This window comes from Terrapene carolina, unplaced genomic scaffold, assembly GCF_002925995.2.
Source record: "Terrapene carolina triunguis isolate 2854851 unplaced genomic scaffold, T_m_triunguis-2.0 Scaffold131, whole genome shotgun sequence".
NCBI classification, from domain to species: domain Eukaryota; kingdom Metazoa; phylum Chordata; order Testudines; family Emydidae; genus Terrapene; species Terrapene triunguis.
Window position 1 is genome coordinate 2565279 of NW_020664482.1, and position 22013 is coordinate 2587291.

At 40.5% G+C, this 22013-nt stretch overlaps 1 protein-coding gene across 1 annotated transcript in view; it reads left to right on the forward strand.

The window, feature by feature from the left end:
• WDR44 (WD repeat domain 44) overlaps positions 1-20546 on the forward strand; it is a gene marked incomplete at its 5' end in the record, with an annotated part of 43385 nt that extends 22839 nt beyond the window's left edge. The window contains 11 exons of the mRNA XM_024215546.2: positions 99-250; positions 3943-4081; positions 4215-4279; positions 5645-5758; positions 10005-10127; positions 10859-11050; positions 11306-11407; positions 15058-15173; positions 17620-17747; positions 18719-18850; positions 19384-20546. Of these exons, the coding sequence (XP_024071314.2) occupies positions 99-250; positions 3943-4081; positions 4215-4279; positions 5645-5758; positions 10005-10127; positions 10859-11050; positions 11306-11407; positions 15058-15173; positions 17620-17747; positions 18719-18850; positions 19384-19478 (1358 nt within the window). The remainder of the gene's footprint in view (positions 1-98; positions 251-3942; positions 4082-4214; positions 4280-5644; positions 5759-10004; positions 10128-10858; positions 11051-11305; positions 11408-15057; positions 15174-17619; positions 17748-18718; positions 18851-19383) is intronic.
• Between the last annotated feature and the right edge of the window lie 1467 nt (positions 20547-22013).

The following is a 22013-nucleotide window of genomic DNA, read 5'->3' on the forward strand; positions in this document are numbered from 1 at the left end:
ACCAAAATAATCTTCTGTTCCAAGAAAAATGATTGAGAAATGCACATTGTAGGGATTAATGCTATCTAATGTACACAGTTGTGTTGTGTTCTGCTTAGTGTTCCATACTGACCAGGATGATCCCTCTTCAAGTGATGATGAAGGAATGCCATATACAAGGCCAGTTAAATTCAAAGCAGCACATGGCTTCAAGGGACCTTATGACTTTGAACAAATAAAAGTAGTTCAGGATCTCAGTGGTGAACACATGGTAAGTTTATTTTTTATGTCAAATTCCACTTTGATGTAAATGAAGAGAATACTTCTGCTTGCTGAGTGTGGTCAGTGTGAAATCCAAGTGTATCTTCAGATTATGAAACGGAGTAGGGAGACAGAGCCATTAAGACTCATTCCTTCTGTCTTATCTGTGAGTGAGATTCTGCAAATAAATTTGTCTGGACTCATTCCTAACCCCCCTCCTCCCCCAAGGAGCTTTTTTGCAGGATGTAGCCGAGTATATGCAGCAGCTAATGCAGTGCCATTCCTCCAGTTAGAGTATTATGCTGCTTTCTCATATTCTTGATTTGAGTGTTCTTGTGGGAACTGGAAGGCAAGAATCTCCCTCCTTCCCTTTCCAGCCTTCCTGGAGAGCCTTCATGCCTAAGGTCAATGTTCTGTTTGAGTGCCACTGAATTAAGTCGTCAACCTGGCATTGCAATGCACTGGTATTGGCCTGGTTCGTCACGTGTGCGTATTACAGCATAATGATTGCCCAGCTCTTCCCTTTTAAAGATCTTTTTTTCAGTAGCTTATAACTTTGCCAAACTTTAACTGTTTGGGCTGAAATTTTCTATGCTGGGTGTCTCGATCAGGCTGACTTTTTCTTTAGAAAATTTCAGGCAAAATGGTTGGGCAGTTTCCTAGAAAGCTACTAGGGAAATATGTTTTATCCATGTTAAAATGTTGACCTTTTTTAATTTTGAGAAGCTCTGGCACCCTATGTTTTGGAGCAGGGACTTTAAATTCAGCCGGGATGGGGATGTGCCTCTTGCTATCCCTGTGAAAATCCACCCAAATTTGGCCAAGTTACAAGCTTTTGAAAACTTGCAATTTGCACATGTTGAGTAGAGATTTGCTAGCGCGTCTCAGCTAAGTTCCCCAAAGATGTCCTCTGCACTCGGCATGTTCCAGCCAAAGGTTGAGCAGAAATTTCCTTATAATTGTAGCTCTGGACTGTTGCAGACCAAGGTTGGACCTGGGCACTAGAATTGAGCAGGGAACTTGTCTGGCTGTGCTTTCAGTGACCTCTCACTGTAGACAGACATCCAGGCAGCGTGGAGGAGGAAGCTGCCTGATTCAAATGCAGAGAAGAGAAAATCTTGACTGTGGCAGGGAAGAATAGATTGGGAACAGGTGCAGAGAAGGGCTAGTAGGATGATCTGAGGAATGGAGAACCTACCTTACGAGAGGAGACTAGAGGAGCTTGGTTTGTTTAGTCTAACAAAATGAAGACTGAGGGGGGAGATAGGATTGCTTTCTATAAATACATCAGAGGGATAAACACCGGGCGGGGAGAGGAGTTATTTAAATTATGGGCCAGTGTTGGCACAAGGACAAATGGTTATAAACTGGCCATCAAAAAGTTTAGGTTTGAAATTAAACAAACGTTTCTATCCATCAGAGGAATGAAGTTCTGGAACAGTCTTCCAAGAGGAGTAGTGGGGACAAATAACCTAACTTGTTTTAAGACTGAGCTTGATAATTTTGTGGAGGGGATGGTATGATGAGGTTGCCTACAGTGTCATATGGCCCATCCATGACTGCTATTAGCAAATATCTCCAACAGCTGGAAATGGAGCACTAGATGGGGAGGGCTCTGATTTACTATAGAGAATTCTTTTCCAGGTGTCTCACCCACATGCTCAGAGTCAAACTGATCACCATATTTGGGGTCGGGAAGAAATTTTCCCTTAGATCAGATTGGCAGAGAACTTGGGCATTTTTCGCCTTCCTCTGAAGCATGGGGCACGGGTCACTTGCTGGTTTGAACTAGAGTAAATGGTGGATTCTCTGTAACTTGAAGTATTTAAATCAAGATCTGAGGACTTCAATAACTGAGCCAGAGGTTATGGGAGTAGATAGGTGAGGTTCTGTGGCCTGTGATGAGCAGGAGGCCTTAAAGACTGAGCCTGAGACTGGAGGCTGGCAGGAAGGTGAGGGAGACTGGGACTGGCAGCAGGGGGATGAGGGGAGCCTGTAACTGGCTGTGTAAAGAGACTGGAGAGAAGGCGCTGGGGGAATGTAGGCAGAACTGGGTATGGCTGAGATGGGGAACAGGGAGTCTGGAGGGGTGAAAGTTGGATTTACTGGGTAAGGAGCTTGGGACTGGGACAAGAAGGCTCAGGAGTGGAGGCTGGGACTCGTTAGATGAGGACAATGGGATTGTGATGAGGAGCCTGGGGTGGAGAGGAGGTCGTACAGAGGAGATCGATCTTGGGTGTGGAATGGGCAGAAGAAGAATCTGCCCACTACAACAGCCCCCTCTCTGGAGTTTGGCATGGAACCCACAATTCCCAAGTCTCACCAGACCTCTGCTGTCAGCAAATGTCTGTGAAACCCACTGACAAAGTGTGTGTCTGAGTCCCCTGCAGCGCTCATTCACCCAAAGGATGAGAACCTACTTTGCTCTCAGTTACTCCATTAGCTCAAGTGGCAGAAGTCTGTGCAGTGGATCTAGAGGTTCCAGACCTGCTGATAAGCCATGTGGATGTCAATAAGGTGCCACATGATGGAATTGTTTTCTCAGTTTACTTTTTTAAAAACCTAGGGAAATTACATGCAAAACTATGTAACAAGAATATTAAGATTGCAAAGTCAAGCCTCAAAAGTTATAAAATGTCAGAATTAAGGTTGCCTCCCCAACCTTAATTCAGCCCCCTTGTGCGCATGCATTATGATACAGTCACGAATTATGTGACCACATACTATTTTTTTCTCTGCAGGACCCCTGCCTCATGTAGTGCACAGGATGGAACTGCTCTGGAGATGAATCAGGGTTGTGTAGTGAAGGAGGTTGTTGTCTCCAAGACCTTTGCTTCATTTGTTACAGAGGTGTAGTGCACATGGCAGGGGACTGCAGAAAGCGAAAGGAAGGTCTCATAAGGCAGTTGAATGGTGCCCTGGAGAACTGGATTCTATCCCTGCCTCTGTCACAGAGTTCCTGTGTGGTGCAAGTCAAGTCACTTAAACTAGACTTTTCACAGAGGGTCACTAATTGTGTAATCTGCATTTTCTGGGTGCCTGACTTGAGGCCTAGGGGTCTGATTCGCAGAAGTGCTGAGCCAATAGGAGTTGTGCTTTGAACATATCAAGTGCTGTATAACACTAAATATTCTGAAAAATCAAGTGGTAGTTACCTCAAATTGGACACCCAGAATCAGTGGATACTTTTGACCTTAATCTCTGTGCCTCTGCGAAATGTGTATTCTAATAACCACTCATCTCACAAGGGTAGAACATAATTCACTAGTGTTTGTGAAGCACTCTGATAGAGTGGTGAGTGCCATAGACAAGCTGATGAGAAGTTGTTAATTCTGTCTTCCTCGCAGGGTTTGAATAGTGTGCAGTAAATAAGGCATGGGGCCACATATTGAATAGCTGCACTTCAAGTGAACGCTGTCTATCCTGTGCACTGAATGAAGCAGGGGTCCTTTGTAAAAAGTAGTATGTGATGATGAAATTATCATAGTATCATAATGTCTGAGCTCAGGGGGGAACAAATTCAGATTGCACAGGCAACCTTCATTCTGGCATTTCCTAACTTTTTGGTGCTTAACTTCACAATCTTAATAAAATGTTCTTTTAACAGGGTGGTGTATGTATATGCCAATTAATATGCTAGTTAATGGTTCTGGAATGGAAAAAGGTACTTACTTTGTTTATTGTGAACTCTTATTTTGACAGGGTGCTGTTTGGACAATGAAATTTTCTCACTGTGGACGATTACTTGCATCAGCTGGACAGGACAATGTAGTGAGAATATGGGTTTTAAAGAATGCTTTTGACTATTTCAATAACATGCGACTGAAATACAATACAGAAGGTACCTCTCCATATCTCACTGGTACTTTAAGGGCATTAGAAATTCTAGAACTATCTAGAGTTTTTCTTGTATTTTTTAAAAAAAGTTCTACTTAAATAGTTTCTAACTTTCTGGGTTTTAATCTTTGTTCTAGGTCGTGTGTCTCCTTCCCCTTCTCAAGAGAGCCTGAATTCTTCCAAGTCTGATACTGAGGCAGGGGTATGTGTACCAGATAGCGTAGGAGTCTTTTAAGCAATGTATTCCCTGTTTCTGTAATGCTATAGATTTGCACTGCTTTAATCCAAAAAGTATGCCCCAGCTCTGGAGGAGTTCAAACTCGGAAGTCTCAATTCTTCAATCTAATTCTACATTGTCTTCTGAGGGAGTTTCCCCTCAATAAATGCAGGCTTGGCTCTTGTGTGATGTGACTCAAACATTTATTCACTCAGTCAAAAACGAAGATCTGATTGAAGATGTTTAGTCAATGTGTGCGTGTGATACGGGCAAATAATAAAATAGAGCAAAACTAGATAACTTGTTACAGTCTGCACATCTTCATTTTGATATGTTATTAATTAAAGCTAATCCCTCAGTGGGTCTTTGAGCTGAATGCTGGAAGTAATTAAATACAGATAACTTTGAATTTCCTCACCTGGCAATTTCTTTCACAACTTTATTTAAAAATGCGTCTGACACTGTATCCTTTATTCTCACTAAGGCTAAGATTTAGTCATGGGCATTTTTAGTAATTGTTATGGACAGGTCATAGGCAATAAACAAAAACTCATGGCCCGTGACCTGTCCGTGATTTCTACTATAAATACCCATGACTAAATCTTAGGTGCTTTGGGGAGGATCCCAGGGCCCCGCCGTTGCTTTGTGGGTGGATGGCCTGAGCAGCTGGCCCCGGGGCCACTCCAGTGCGGCTGGCTTCGGGGGCCGCCCCAGCTCCCTGGGTAGCCCTGGGGTCAGCTGCACCGTCCGCTGCAGAATTCACGGAGGTACCAGAAAGTCACGGAATCCGTGACTAACTTGCACCCTTCATTCTCCCGGATTGGTGTGGAGGATTGGGGGGTATTTTTGTGTGTGTGTGTGTAGGGGGGGGGGGACAAAAAACACAAGGGAAGTTTTAAGAATGGTGTATGTTTATAATAGATGTGTGCATACCTATTCTGTTTCATTTATTTATACAGTTACATACACTGAATACTGCTTAGCCAATAAATCAGAGAATTGACCTGTCTTAAATATGCAGTATGTATTTAGACAATGTTATTTTAATCTATTCAAATCAGTTAAGTACAATAAGCATTAAAAATTCGAGATGTATGGCAGAACTTAGTGCTTTTAGAACAGTGTAGTTGTAAACTCAGTACACTGCTTACAGCACCATGTAATTTATTTTGAATGTTCAAACAACTGACATGAATCATTTATTTCTCTAATACTTGGTACTTAGGTTTCATATCTGTGCTCAGATATCTGTGGCACATCTTCATATCAGAAACCAGTAACAATGTGTTCTGTTACCGTGGCTTTTTTTTCTGTTGCATTGATTGATTTTGAGATATTGATATTTGATAGGTTTGCAGTGGAGCTGATGAAGACCCTGATGACAAAAATGCACCATTTCGGCAGCGGCCATTTTGCAAATACAAAGGTCATACAGCAGATCTCCTTGATCTCTCGTGGTCTAAAGTAAGACAGCTTTTGTGCAGACTATACAGAACTTTCCCATTTCCCCCCATGTTTTGCTGTGTTCCTTTTCTTGGCAATTTATATCTAACCAGTGAAACGACTGATTATTAGTCTATGGATATAGGCACAGCCCATCCGTGAATTGGCTGATAAATATCTAAAACACTTCGTAGCTGGTTTCCTCTTGTCTCTCGTAGAGTATCCAGCATAAGAACATTGTCTCTCATTCTAGCTCCACTGCAGTTTTTAGGGGGCCAGATTCTGAGCTGGTGTAAATGGCATAGTGTCATTGGATTCAGTGAAGCAGTGCTGGTTTACTCTAGATGAGGATCTGATCGCAGAATATTCAGTACCTTCAGATTAGCTGTCTCTGTGCGTTCGAGCTGTGCTGTCTGTGTTGTATCTAAAATGTGATCTTGGCTGCTGCTCTGTGAAGAGCTTTTTATTGCACCCTTTTAACTATTCTATTATGGCTCCATCTGTATTGGCAGGAAGCGGAGTCCATTTGTGGCTTTCCATCTTTTATATGATTACGTAATGTCCTGCCACTACTGGCTGCAGTTTGATTATCTGAAAATGTTGCTCTTCTTCCGTCTCCCCTATTTTTTAAAAAGAAGAAAACTGGTTATTTCACACCTTTTTGACCATTCACTGAAGAACTTAAGCTACACAGAGAGGAGGCAGGAATGATTGTTACTTCGTTTCAGAGGTTGACTGGCACTGGTTGAATGAGTGGTTGAATAAACAGCTAATAAAAAAAAAAAAATTTAAATTCTTGCAGCTAATTGTGCAACCCTACTGACTTGTGTTGATGAGAACTTACTCACCCTGGGGCTACTCGCGTGTGTAAGGGCTCACCAGCATAAGTACAGGTGTTCCAACACAGTTGTTAATAAATATGGAAACGGGGAAAACTTTTTATTGGATTGTCTGGAAGCAATTTAGATTATAAAGATTCAGAAATCAAGATTTTAAATTTACCATTATCAAATCAAACACCTTAATTTCTGGAGGCCATTACATTTCTTACTCTATTAAGGGTCTATATTAAAATCAAAGTAGTATACATTCAGTACCTGATACAGAACACACCTCAGGGATCTTCCCAAGATACGCAAACAAGGGAACCCAGGCAGACCCATCATATCTGGCCACAGCACTCTTACTGAAGGAATATCAGGACTCATAGAAACTGTCCTCAAACCACTCACCACCCAAAGGGCCAGCTTCCTCCAGGACAAAACTTGACTTCTTCCAAAAACTCTGCAAATTAACAATCTCCCTCAGAATATATTTACAAGATAATGGACAACCCTCAGATATCCACCCAAAACACATCGCCAAATTAATCCATTTCATCTTCAACAACAAACACTTTATTCAAACCATGGGAAGAAGTCATGATTACTAGGATGACTTCCCCGTATATCAACCTCTTCGTGGCCCACCTTGAAGAATTTCTAGACAAATGCACCATGAAACCAGTAATATACCTGAGATACATCAAAGACATTTTCATCCTCTGGACAGATGACTTGAGCTCCCTCATAAATTTCCACCACAACTTCAGCCACCACTAGCCATCCATTAAACTTTCTAGAACACACCCACACTAGCATCAGCTTCCTGGATGCCACAATCCACTTCAACAGTGGAATCCCCCTACAGACAACCATATACAGGGAACCCACGGATTACCACACCTACCTTCACAGATCCAGTAACCACCCCCAAACAAACTAAGACATCTGTTTTTTACTGTCAGGCACTCAGATACCACAGAATAGTCTTCCAGGAGAAAGTCTGGAATATACACCTTAACACATTTAAAACTGCCTTCACCAAACAAGGACACTCTACCAGAGAAGTGTAGATCATCATGGAACAGGCCACCCAAATGCCCCGAGACAACCTACTTCAGTACAGAAATAAACCCCGCTCCAACCACACACCCCTAGTTGTCCCCACTACCCCATGCTGGAACCCATACAGGGGGTATCAAACAATGACACCCTCCACTTGATTGGTACCCCATCCGGAAAGAATCCCCTCTTCTGGCCTTTAAACAACCCCCCCAGCCTCTCCAAGCTCATAATTACAAGCAGGCTCCCCACAGAGCAGGCCACACCAACTCAGAGGCACCAGACCCTGCCACAACAACAGATGCAAAACCTGTAGACGTATCTCCACTGCTCTGATGATCAACACCCCTCACAGCACACCTTTCGAGATCCATGGATCCTACACACGCCTATCACAACATGTGATGTACTTCATCCAGTGCACTAAATGCCCCAATAACTCCTGTGTGGGTGAAATCGCTACACTCTCGAATGAGCTGATACTGAAAAATAAGACAAACACGATATCAGTGGGTGAACTGTTCATAAAGTAATCATTCTGTATCTGACTTCTCTGTCCTCATCCTCAAAGGTAACTTGCTCAACACCTAAAGATGACCCTGGGAGCTTCAATTCATAACTTTGCTAGATACTAAAAATTATGGACTGAATAGAGACACTGGATTTATGGCTCATTATAACAATCTGTATCCCACTTAACAACCCCCTCCCCCAGCTTTTTTTCCTTTTCCCCCTTATGAATGGAGAGGTGTTAACTAGCCACTTTGCCTTGAATGGTCCATTGAAATATGTGTTAACTACTTATGCTAAACAATCTGTTCCACCTTGTACATTTCCCATACTAGAAGAACTCTGTGTAAGCTCGAAAGCTTGTCTCCCACCAACAGAAGTTGGTCCAATAAAAAAATATTCCTTTACTGTCTTTGTCCTTCTCAGAATGCACAAGTAAGAACTAAAAGATTAAACAGAATTTTCAGCTGAAAAAAAGGCCCTAAATAGAACTAAGTGATCTGTATTCAGTACTGAAATAACTCTGAAAAACTCTGAATTTGAGAGGAGAGGGAAGGGGAATTTCCACTGATATATTCTGTGGTTTCTAGTTCCTGCATTGCTATTTTTGTCATCAGTACATTCCACTGTTCTCGTGCAAATTGTATAGTCCTTGAAGCCACTGCTGTATATCTGCAGTTAAAAGGAGAAAATCACCCTACCTTCAGTTTTGTATCACATTTTAAAACCACATTTACTTTTCTTGAGTTCTCTATACTGAAATAAATAACAGAGCAACCTCTTAGGAATGCAGACATCTGGCCAAAGGAGACCAGGCAGTAGCCTCTCTGCCCTCACCCTGGAGTTTTTCTTCTACCCATGCTTTTTTGTTTTTTTCATATACTTTTTTAAGAACTAATTGTTATAACCATTTCATTGCCACTTTCATTGATATTTTTTCCTATTTTAAAAAATAAATTCTACCTAAATCAGTGCACAATCAATAAGTATTTTGGGTGAAAATGACATTTTTATGAAAAGATCAACTGTTAAGCATGATAGGAGGAAATGATTAAGTGGTCTTGTGGGAGTTTGTAAACAACTTCACTTGGTATCATTCTAGTCTTGAAGTGTGAAATTTATAAAGGATGAAACCTTATATGCATGCTCTCAGTAATCTTGTTTGTTAAAAAAATCTTAAAAACCTACAGGCTGCACCTTTCAAATGCTGTGAAAATTATTCTGTTTATGAACTGAAAATATTATAAAGAGAGAATATTATTTTTCTTCCATTTCCGTGAAAAGGAAAAGTTTATTCCTGAAGAGTTAATTTGCTCTTGTTGATTATTCCTCTTCCGCAACAGCAACTTTACAGTTAGTTTCTGTGGAGGTTATTTTGATGTCATAAATGGGAATGGTTCTTGACTTTAAGGTGGGGAATAATCAGGAATAGATGAACTCTAAAATTTTCATCCAAATTTTTCTAGTAATAAAGGGGGGGGCGGGAACAGAGGATGATATAGAAATGGTTTTTAAGTGGTTTTCAGAATTCTTCAAGAAATGTTGTAGGATACTTAAGAAAATAATTGTAGTTGGTAGGTGCCTCTGCTAATTACCCCATTTAGTAAGCTAGTTGCTACAACTATTGTCTTTTCAGCCCCTCCACTCCCCACCCCCCAAAAGGTGGTATATTAAAATAATAGTGTTTGAGCATTAGCATTTTGGGGCGGGGGGCGGGTAAGCTTTTAATTAATACTGAGTTTCTACTGGAGTGCTGTTACCTGGAAATCCATGTTATAATCTGAGCAGGAAATATTATATACCAAACTGCATTTGTGCTGTGTACCAGTATATTTGATAAATCTTTGAATTATTTCATGCAATTTCTTCCACAGAACTACTTCTTGCTTTCTTCTTCAATGGATAAAACAGTCAGATTATGGCACATATCCAGAAGAGAGTGTCTCTGCTGTTTCCAGCATATAGACTTTGTCACTGCAATAGCTTTCCATCCAAGAGTAAGTAGCTGTATACTCTTTAATATGAATAGAGGGGAATATTTTTGAAAGGGGATTTAGGCACCTTTCATTAACTGTCAAACTTAAAAATTGAGTCTCTGTAAAGTTGGGCACATGAATGCCCTTTGTGCCTCTTGACAATATTCCGTGTCCTTAAAATTCTGTCCTGAACACTAGTTATTGCTAAACCCTATTCCCAGTTGACTGGCTGACATGATATAGAACATTAATTGTTCTTGTCTGCACTGACTGCTAATATATGGCTAGTATTGCATTCGCTAACTTGATTGTAAAATAAATCCTGTTGACAACGGAGCGGGAACACAGTGCTGCACTCTCTGAAAATCCATCCCAGCCACTTATGAGCTTCATCATGGACTCCGGAAGGAGCTGTGTCCAACCAGCCAGAAAAACATCAGTCTTTAGCAGGGTATATCAGAGAGTAAAGAACTCTAAGTAACACATTGTGCCTCTCAGAGTGACTCTTGAACAGTTAGGCCATCTTTGGATAGAAGACATTGATAATGTTGCTAAATTAAAAAAAAAACGTAGAGGTGTGCATTGTACATCAAATGATATTTCAAATAGTGTCTGGGTCTTAATTATACTAATTGATTTATCAGTGAATTCCTGTTTGGGATGAATGGTGGGGCCGGGGATGGGGTTTCCAGTATGTATTTCAGTGCATACACATCCTTTTACTCCACAGCTTATGGTATCTGCCCTTTTAGGATGACAGGTACTTTTTAAGTGGCTCATTGGATGGGAAACTCCGACTTTGGAACATTCCTGACAAAAAAGTGGCATTATGGAATGAAGTGGATGGGCAGACAAAATTGATCACAGCAGCAAACTTCTGTCAGAATGGCAAATATGCAGTGATTGGCACATATGATGGCAGATGTATTTTCTATGATACAGAGGTAAAAATTTCTGTTTTGTATACAGAGTTGTTAATTACAGCCATGGCTTCCATTTATTGATAGGACAGTTTCACTTCTAACTTACATTATATTAGGTAAATAACTTAGTGTAAAACCTTTTTTTACTATTCATTTACAGAAATATAAGCTTTCTAAACAGTTACTATTTTTCAAGTTCTAGCAGACTTATTTATGCTGCCTGCAGTTTTATCTAATACTTTCCAATAATTAAGAATCAGTGTAATTTCTCTCTAGCACTTGAAGTACCATACACAGATACATGTGCGTTCTACCAGAGGACGGAACAGAGTTGGAAGAAAAATTACTGGCATTGAGCCTTTGCCTGGAGAAAATAAGGTACTGTAATATAGTCCAAGCAATCTTTCACATGCATGTTCAGCAAGGTGTTAGTCTCAGATACTCAGTATTCTTCCCAGGGCCTATTTAAGAGGTCCTGGACACACACTGCCCCCCACTGACTTTTGAATAATAGTTTCTGGGCACTGCTGCGATATAAACATTTGCTAAGATGTAGTTCAGTTGATAATATGGTACCACAATCACAGCAGAGAGACAAATGCCATATTTAATATTGGGAATATTGTAGCAATCTAAAATACTGAAATTGGCTGTTGATGGTTACCCCAGGAAGTGCTTATATCTTACCTTTAGTATGTCTTACTTGTTTCCTATTAATTGGGTTTATTTTTGGAAATTTTGCTGAATTTACATGTGATTTCATACGATTTACCTAGAAAAGTTGTTAAACACAACTCAGAAGCTGCTATTTTAGGGAATAAGTTACCTTTGGTGTTTCCATAGTGGGTCCCCTTGGTCGTCATAAGGGACAAATGATCAGGAATCAAAGAACCTACACTACCACATACTAAACTTAAAATGAGAGAATTCTCAGCTGCCACTAACATCTGCTCTGTCAAGGCTCTGATGTTATGAATTGTGAACTCCTGGCTCTGGTTTAACTATTTATCACCTGCTGCTCTGTTGCTTGCATGATTGTACTCTAGACGTATACCAATGCTGTAAGCAGCACTGGCCCATCTGGTTAATCAACTGGGGGGTTTTGGTGATGAGCTGTGCATGAGCTTCCAAAAGAGCGGAGGGTGGGACCTTATCACCTAGAGGAAATAGGTGAAATCCCTCTGCCCATTATGTTAAAAGTGACCTGCTCATGGGAGGTGTGTTTCTAACCTTTATTTTCTTTTCTCCTTCAACCGGGAAATATCTTCCCCCTGTAGTTGAAGGATACAATATGTAATACCTACTTCAATTGAACTTTATACAATTAAATGAACACCAAAATGAGGGAACCCAATAAGCATATGATATAGCAATAAAGCACGCCAAGGACTGTCACCATTTTTGTGCACTGCTTGAATAGTTGACCCCTTCTGTTTCACAATGCACCCAAGTTGTCCAGTGGTACCTACTTTTGCAACATCCCATTGTGGCTTATTGCTACACGGCAGATCCTATTCTATTTCCATCATGATATGAAGGTGCTAGTGAGTTGAAATTTCTTCTGTCCTCTCTTGCGTAGTTTCTTTCCCATGTACCTTTTCTAATGTTCCCTGTTTAAATGTGCACTTAAATCCCTGATCTTAAGAAGTGTGACAATGGAGGTGCAAAAAAACCAAAACATTAAATTACTTATGTTGTCAATAATGGGCCAGTCTTATTTGGGGTTACTGCTGTTCTTCCAGCTGTGTGGTGTGAATGATATACCTGTGCTCTTCTGCGAGACCGTGATTCCTGAACAGCTCTCCCTTTGTCCTTATTGTAGAATAGCTAACAAATTTCCAAAATCGCCCTTACCAAGCGATGCAATGTCCTTTGAGCCTCAGTACCTATTAAATCTGGGTGCAGGTGTACTTGCCAGCTTTAATGTCCTGTAAATGATGAGCATATCTACATGCACATTCATTCATTTACAGGTTAGTCCCAGTTATTCAAATATCCCAGAATTAACCTTTGAATAATCTGAATATAAAAAAAAAGTTTCTACATTAAGATTTGATGTGAAGGACAAATCTGAATTTAAAAACCAGGGTTCGGTTAATTGGAGTTTGTCTGTACTTCGCATGAAAGGGACGAGAAAAAATAAATATGAATACTACTAAACAGCCAATAAATCTCTCCTTCAGTAAGGTGGGAGCCTGATTTTCTGAAATCAGGAGTCAATGCAAATAGCTCAATATACTGCTCTTACGCAAAATAATAAAGGAAAAGGTGTTTTTTTTTTTTAAATTCTCTAGGCCTATTTATAAATAATTTGGTGTCATTCTCTCCCACATTTTCTTGAGACAGTCAAAGCCCGAATGATTTGTTCAAGAACTCTTGTTGATAGAAGTTGGGTTTTCCAATCAGGTAGCAGAAACAATACCATGTGACTTGAGTGAACAGCATACCTCACAGATATCAAAGGGGTAGGCAGTAGAATATTCTACTGAGTTACCTATTGATGCCAATCCGCAAGAAACCAGATTAAACAGATACATCTTGCGCTATGTCCTGACGGCTCCCAGATCTGGGCATATTACTTGGATGCTTTATAAGCTTGAGAGACAGGGACTAGATGAGCACCCAGTCCCCACCTGAAGTAACGTGGCTTGTTGGGAGAGCTCATGTCATTCAAGGATTTCTTTCTAACTGCCATGTGGCATAGTGAGAGGAAACTCAGGGCAGACGCTCCTGCTCAGTTGCTAATGCAGTGGTTAATGCAGAGCGCTGAATCGCCTCCCCCCCCTCCCCCCCCAGGCTCTCCCACTGCCTCCTTTCTCAATCACTATGGACAGTGGCACCATTCTGCCTGTTTCTCAGACCCATAACCCAGCTGCCCTCTTGGACTCAGTTCTCCCTGGGTCCTCACATCAAGGCTGTCTAGATCTTGCAGATATTCTTGCATAACATCTCTAAGATACAGCCTTTCCTGTCCCTCTGCGGAGCCAAAGCACTTGCTCAGCCTCTCATCTCAATAACCGCAGCATCCTTCTCTCTGGCCTTGACACATGCAATCTTGCCCTGTTCGTATCCATTCAGAATGCTGTTTAAAGACCATTTTCCTAGCCCGTTGCTTTGGCCATATCACTCCGATCTTTAAATAGCTTCCCTGGCTCCCCTTTCCCTCGCTGGAGAAACATAAGTTACTTGTCTTCACTTTCAAGGCTCTTCATGGTCAGTCCTCACCTTACTTCTCTCTCATTCACTACGGAGCTGTTGACTCCCACCTCCAGTCAGCCCAGGATGCCAGCCTCCATCTCCCACTTGTTCAAATTTTCAATCAGGCACCTTTGTGCTTTCTCCCATGTTGGCCGTCACACTTTGGGAAGAGCCATTCCTGTAAATATTCCTCTTATTCCTGTAAACATCACCCAAGCTACCTCATTAACCTCCTACAAAATCCCTCCTTAAAACTCTCCTTTGACGTGATCCAACAAAAAACTTGACAATAATTATGCCCCTGGTATGCTGAGACTGTTGCCTATCATGCTGACCAATATTGTCTCACTGTTTCCTTGTATTCCCAGCTCCGTCTGTCTGTTCATTTGTTCTCTTGTTTTATACTGCAATTGTCAGCTCCTTGACACAGGGATTGTCTTTCTGTTCTGTGTTTGTACATCACCTAGCACAGTGGGGTCCATGACTGGGACTCCTCGGTGATCTAGTAATAAAAATGATGTATTTGGCTCAGTCCATAACCAACATGGGTGGGGATGTCCTGTATGTGCCGTTTGACACACGACCAAAAATATGGAAATGTCACTGTACCAGTTCTTCTGGGATGAATGTGGGTGACAAGAAGGAAAGTAAGTGTCAATCTGTTTAAGTACCTGGAAATTCTGCTGCTGTGGTTTGAATCAGCTGATGATCTATTGTGTATGCTGTATTGTTTATATTAAAGGTTTGTGCTTCGTATAATTTACCTTTCTGTTAATTTTAAATTGGAAAGCGGTTTCTGAATCTTTGCAACATTTTTATTTCACTTCTAGATATTAGTGACATCCAATGACTCCAGAATCAGACTGTATGACCTAAGAGATTTGTCCTTGTCCATGAAATACAAAGGTTATGTCAACAGCAGCAGCCAAATTAAAGCCAGCTTCAGGTAAGAAGTGGAAATATGTAGAATGTGTTCTAGCAATACACTTTGTGAATCTCCTAGAAATCTGTTAAGGGTAATGTACAAAATCGTCTTGTTGGAGGATATCTGTATGTAACCGAATATGAAACGGAGCAGCTTGAATGCCAGTTTGCTAGAAATCCCAAGTGAGTTGTAGGGGAGGGGAGAACCCAAACCCACTCTGCAGGCAGGAGTGGCAGAGGTGCTTAGGGATAGAGAGCTCATGTAAATAAGCTAATCTCCTTCCCTTATCTGCACCATTACTCCCAATTCTTGAGTCGTGTCCCATAATTGCTTCCACAGCAGGCACGCCACAGGCTCCAGAAGCCTCACACAGAAGCCAGGAAAACTCTAGGGCTGGAAAAAGTACTATAGTTCATTGCAGTGGTGAGGAGAAAGAGAGGCTCTCTGAGGTGTTCTTCCTTTAATGAAGAAAATCTCTTGGTGGCTGTTGATGTCTTGGTTCTTCCTTCCCCATCTGTTGTAGGGAAGCAAAAGGCTCTTGATCACCTCTATTGGTGCCCCCATCAGCAAGTTGCTTGCATTTCTCAGGTGGGGGAAATTCTCCTTTTCGTCCCCCCACCTCCTATTGCATTGGTGAGGGGAGGAGTATTTGGCCCAATAAGCATAATATACTCTCCCTGATTAAGCTCCTTTGAGCTTCCGACTCCGCTCAGGCATGCAGGTGTCAGTTTCCTGCTAAAAAAACTGGGGAGCTCAAAGGAAGAAGAAAGGGGGCCTTCTTTACATGTACCATACAGGGTAGTCAGGCCAGGTAAGTTGCAGAGCCCATCCCAGCCCAAGCCTCTGACTGCCAGATGCTGGGACTAGACGACAAGGGATGGATCACTTGATGGGTGATCTGTTCTGTTCATTCCCCTTAAAGCATCTGGCAGCAGCCACTGTTGGAAGACAGGATACTGGGCTAGATGCACCATTGGTCTGATGTAGTCTGGCCATTCTTATGCCCTTATCCCTGAGAAGGGGGTAGGCTTGAATAGCTGCTTAACCCAAAATCTGCGCTGGGATTCTTTTCTTATGTCAAAGGTGCACATGTGTACAAAAATAATAGGTATCCTCTGGTGGTGGTGGCAGCAGGGGGATGAATGAAGTTCCCAAAGCTGAGATGTTTATGCTAACAAGCCCCTACATTGTGTGACGTTTAAATACGCTTACATTTAAAAACCAAAACTCTGCAACAAGAACAGAAGGGTAGCACAGTTAAGTTCTCAGGTTAGGAATTGCATGTACTACTTTGACTGAGCCCATTTTGTATATCATAGAACATCAGGGTTGGAAGAGACCTCAAGAGGTCATCTAGTCCAACCCCCTGCTCAAAGTAGGACCCATCCCCAACTAAATCATCCCAGCCAGGGCTTTGTCAAGCCAGGCCTTAAAAAGACTGCGTTATGACAGTCTGTCATCATATGATCACATACTATTTCTCAAATGTCTAATTTTTTGCAAACTTTCATACACAAAAAATTGTGCTTTTAGGTACTGGTCTGTTAGCCAGACCGTGAATATCTATATTGTATGGTAGGCTGCACTGTCACTGTGTATCTTGCAAGGGGCTTATTTCAGGTTGCAGCCAGAAGCAGAAGAAAAACAGGACTGTGCTTTTGTATGAGTGATTTTTTCCTCCCACTGAATGCGCTAAACTAGGATAGTGTAATCCCCTCCAGATGCAGTAGCAGCAGAAGAGTAATTTCTTTGCAGCTGCCATTGTCAGCTGTTGGGGAGCGTTTTGCGCACGGGAGGGTGGCTAGATATCTGTCACAGTGCCTCTAAGGTGAGTGGACTGCTGATTTCAGGGCAGGTCTACACTTAAAAAGCTACAGTGGCACAGCTGCAGTGAAGCCACTACTATGCCAATGGGAGAGCTTCTCCCGTTGGCTTACTTAATCCACCTCCCCGAGGGGCAGTAGTTACATCAAGAGGAGAAGCTCTCCCATCACAACATAGCACTGTCTACACCAGGGTTAGGTGGGTATAACCATGTCGCTCAGGGGGTGGATTTTTCACACTCCTAAGCGATGTCGTTCTATCAATTTAAGTTTGTAGGGTAGACCTGGCCTTAGACTCGGGGTTTCTTGTTTTAAGTGGCTGTGGTGCTGCCACTAAAGCAAAGGAGCTCCTTTGATTGTAACTTGTTTTTCGACAGTTCCTTACATTAGTTCCTTACTGTTCTAGTGTCCGAATCTAATCACTTGTTACAATCCAGCTGCTGATATGATGTATTTCTTATGATTTGACTGGTAACTCGCTTTATATATGGTAATGGAATAACTTCTGATTTCTGTTCTTTAAGTTTTAAAGAGCAGGTGTATGCTTTTCTGCGATTTCATGTCCTTTTAAGGAAAGCAATGCAGTGTGCTGAGTGGAAGGGTCAGAGATGAAGGTAATAAGTCTTTCTCTTTTGTATTCTCAGCCATGATTTTACTTACATTGTAAGTGGCTCAGAAGATAAATATGTTTATATCTGGAGTACCTACCATGACTTAAGCAAGTTTACTTCAGTAAGGAGAGATCGTAATGACTTCTGGGAAGGCATTAAAGGTAAGTTACTTGATCTTTTATATATTTTGTTTATCTAAGCTTGTACAATTTTAGGGATTGAATGTCTTTAGTGTCTTTTGGCTTTTACTTTTGCCAGCAACAATTAAAAACTTAAAGAAAGTCACACAGATTCATTAACCTAATATAACAAGCATTAAGTTTATAGAAGCAAGGTGTAATACATAACTTTTTAGCTTTGCTCATAATGAAACTTTTCACTTGAAGAGCTGAAGAGATCCTTCAAAATATTTGACTAAGTACAACTGAATAAGTGACATGATAAGAGGTGGATTTAAAATTTTCAAATAATCCATAAGTGTCAATCCAACTTCAGTCAGGGTCTGGACTTAGGTTTCTAGATGCACTATAATAAATTCATGCAGGTCAGCAGAGTTATTCGCTCAGTTGTAGAACTGTAGGGACATCAACACTGAAGAATGTGTTGCTTGGTGTCTAGTTAATTTAAAATCCTAGGGGTTTCTATTGTATGAAAATAGCAAGTTGACTCTGAAAACAAAATGAATTGCTTAAACTCTAAGCTTTGTAACTTGCCACTCCTTAAAATAAGAAAACATGGCATCAATCTAAAGAAAGTAAGAGCAGCAAAACACCCATTCTCCCCCCCACCCCCACCCCGACACCTAGGTTGGGAGGGGAGTTAAAGTAAGAGGAGTTTCTTGAATATATTTTATTCTGTCTGGGCAATCATTCATATAGTGTATCTTAATGGGATGGGTGCCTACAGAGACATTTTATTTCCTCAGATTTTTAAGATGGCAACAGTACTCCTTGCCTAGCCCCAGAATTCCCGGAGAATGCAGGTGATGACTTGGTTCAGCTTACATTAAGCTACTTTGGGACTCTGAAATTCTTGGTGTTTTTTTTACTGTATTTACACATGCTGTATTCTAGAAAATTGATGTTTCTTGAAATGAATTTATCTTAAAATATATTTTCCCCTCTTTCTTTAGCACACAATGCCGTTGTCACATCAGCAATTTTTGCCCCAAACCCCAGTTTGATGGTATCATTGGAAACCTCTGAAAAACAAGAAGCTGAAAGCAAGGGAGATGATCCTGAAGCATCCGACACTATACCTTCTGGTAGGTTGCTGATGTCCACCTGTATTTGGTACCAGCCGAAAAGATCAGAGGCAAGATTTGATCCATAGTGTATAAATGACTTGTCAGAATGTTCTTGAGGAAAATGGTAGTTCATCTGTTGGTATGGGCATTTTTTTAATGAGCTGCTTTAATAGATATAAAAATACCCAACTATTACTCTGTAGAAATTGTTTAGAAATGTGCAAATGGAACATGGAACATATCACTGACATCCAGTCCCCATTAGGAAGATGCATTGTTTTTCCATTCAGTCTGAGGACAATGGGGCCCCATTGTGGTAGGTGGCTGTACAAACCCATAATAAAGACTGTCCCTCACCCAAAGATAGCTTATGATCTTGGCAAATAACAAGAGGCAGCTGCTGACTATAACAAATGGGGAATATGGAGAGGACAAGGTATCTTGTACCTGATCTTCAACTGAAAACTACATCTTTCATTGCAAATGGTAGCTTTGTTTTAATAAGCAGGTCTCTCTTTTAAAATCAACTAAATACTTTCTTTTCCGTTAAGGTGCTTTGAAGACAGATCACACAGAAGTGCTTTTATCGGCTGACTTTACTGGAGCTATCAAAGTCTTCATTAACAAAAAGAAAAATGTATCTTAATTATTTGTAGCTGTTAGCATTAAAATGTGGTACCCTGGAAGTAAAATTCCACAGATGACATGGACAGAAGCAAGTACCTAATGTAATAGCATCATGGGCTGATTTAGTTTTAAATCATTATTTTAAAGCTACTCAGTTATCAGACCTGTTGGGAAGCAGTCTCAACCTATTAACACCTGGGCTTGTAGAATAGAAAGGAATGTGTAATAATAACCTTGCCAAACAAATAGGCTCTACGTTTTCTAAATATCATTGTTTTGCTACATAATTGTGAACATGCACAGATTTCTGCATGAAAATGTTAATATATTCACACATGTGTGTGCCTTTTTGGTTACATGCACTAAATTGAACATATATCAAGAGTTAATTTATTTAGTGGTGCCTATGGCCACTTGATGGGGGAGGGGAAAATAAAATTTAAAAAATGCTAAATGGTCTAGCTTGAAAAGAAAATGCGATCTCTTTGCACAAAGTTCCATTTCTAAGAAAGGTGATCTATTTTGAATTTGTGGTCGTTATGGTTCAGAATATCTAAGTTATGCAAGTTTCTGATGGGTCAACAACCATGTGTTAAATGTTTTTATAAATTTGTCAACTTTCAGGACATGTGAAAATTTTTGTTGTCTTTTAATTGTGGATTTAGATTCCTTTATATATGTGTATATATATATATATTTTGCACACTGGAGCACAATATTTCTATGTAAAGAATTCTCTCATTCCTTGTTCACGAGCACCATGCTATGCTCACCTAAAAAAAGTAAGCTGCATTAGAAACAATTCTTATATTTTACAACAATGTAAAATAAACTGTTTACATATTTTTTTTAAGCATTGTAGTTTAAAAAAGTTTTAGGTTGTCTTTTTGTTCGTTTAGAGCTACTGAATTTGAAAGTCTTTGTAAATATTCATATAATGTACCAATGAAATAACATTCTGGGCAACATAACCATGAAATGTTATTGATGGTTAAAACTGTTTCAGAGAACAAACATGTATCATTAAAACTGGTCACAAATACTTGGAAAATATCATTCCTTTTCAGATATTTTGTATGTTTGCCTCTTTGCCTTAATACAGTTTCCACCTGTTTTTTCTCAGATCAAAATCTTTTTGCATACAGTTGTTCACTTGTCCACTCCACTTTCCCTGATTTTTTCCCCCTCCTCTGATTTTAAATGGTGATTTCAATTTTCTTCTTGAAAGAAGCAGTAGGGGACTGGAAATGGGTATTAGGCGGAAACTATGTTAAGAGTTATTGCATGATCCTATACACACACTTCCCTTCTGAGAAATTCATGAAGTCTTGACATTTGTAGTAGCATGGGGAAAGAAATGGGAAAGCCATAAAGAAAAGGAAACGGCTTACTTTAATTGCTCTGATTTCTTATTTCTACTTTGCCACTACTGCTGCTGTGATGAGTATGATCACAGTTTGAGTGAAGTTAATATTGGAGGCAGTATCTTAAGCCAGAAAGCGGAGAGTTGAAAAGGACTATAGTAAAGAAATCATTGCTTCTGACATCCCTGCTTAGTAGATGCTAATATGGGAGACATGCTGTCGAAAATCCGGTTTGCCTTCAAGATGCTGTTGCTTGGGATAAGCATGACTTATTTTCAAAGTAATAAGTACTTGGGTAATGTAGACCAGCTGAAAGCCATCTTAAGTTGGGATGTTCTTAGTGGGTACTATTTATTCTGTTCTTTTCCACTACCGTTTCTTAGTAATTTGAGGAGAAACCTGAAGAACATGAAGAAAGGCACAGCTTGTGATTCCTAAAATGAAATGAGGTGCCACTATAATGAAGAGGGTGAATACACGCTATGTTCTACTAGACAGTGTTGCTTCCTGTAGCTAGATACTGGACTTAGTCTGTGACAACTTAGATTCCACTTCATAGCTTGTATGTTTTGGAAGTACATGAATACCAAAAATCCACGTGCTCACTTCTCTAGCTATAGTGCTATATGCCATCAAGCATGTTACCTAGATGTGATCACCGTAGGAATAGGAATGCACCACTGATAGGGTCTCCTCCTTTAGAGAGCCTGTCTTTGCTAATTTGCTACAGCCCTTTAATTCAAGCAACTTTGCTGGATGACCAGGGAAGAGTGGTTCATGTGGAGGGAGCTCGTTCATGCATCTTCAGCTGTGGTGCAAGCAAAAGCCATTTAGTTAAAGGCTGACCTTGGTCATTACAGGTAAGTAAAACAGGAGGATAAAGGTGCTCCTTTAGTCCCTATGTTTCAGTATTGCTCAAAGAATAGACATGAGCAGGGAACAGATTCTTGTCCTGCACGAATTTTTATTTTGAAAATTGTTCCTGTCCTGAATCAGAGGGAAAAATCAATATTCTGAAATCTTTCACAAGCTGATAATCCAAAACAATTCAGCTTGGGTCAAATGAAATACCTTGTTTCAATTTTGACCTTTTTTAAAAATGTAACCTTAGTATATGTTAATTAAAATTTCAAAACACAATCTCATCAAATCAAAAAATGTTTTTAAAGTCTAAACATTCCATTTCTACA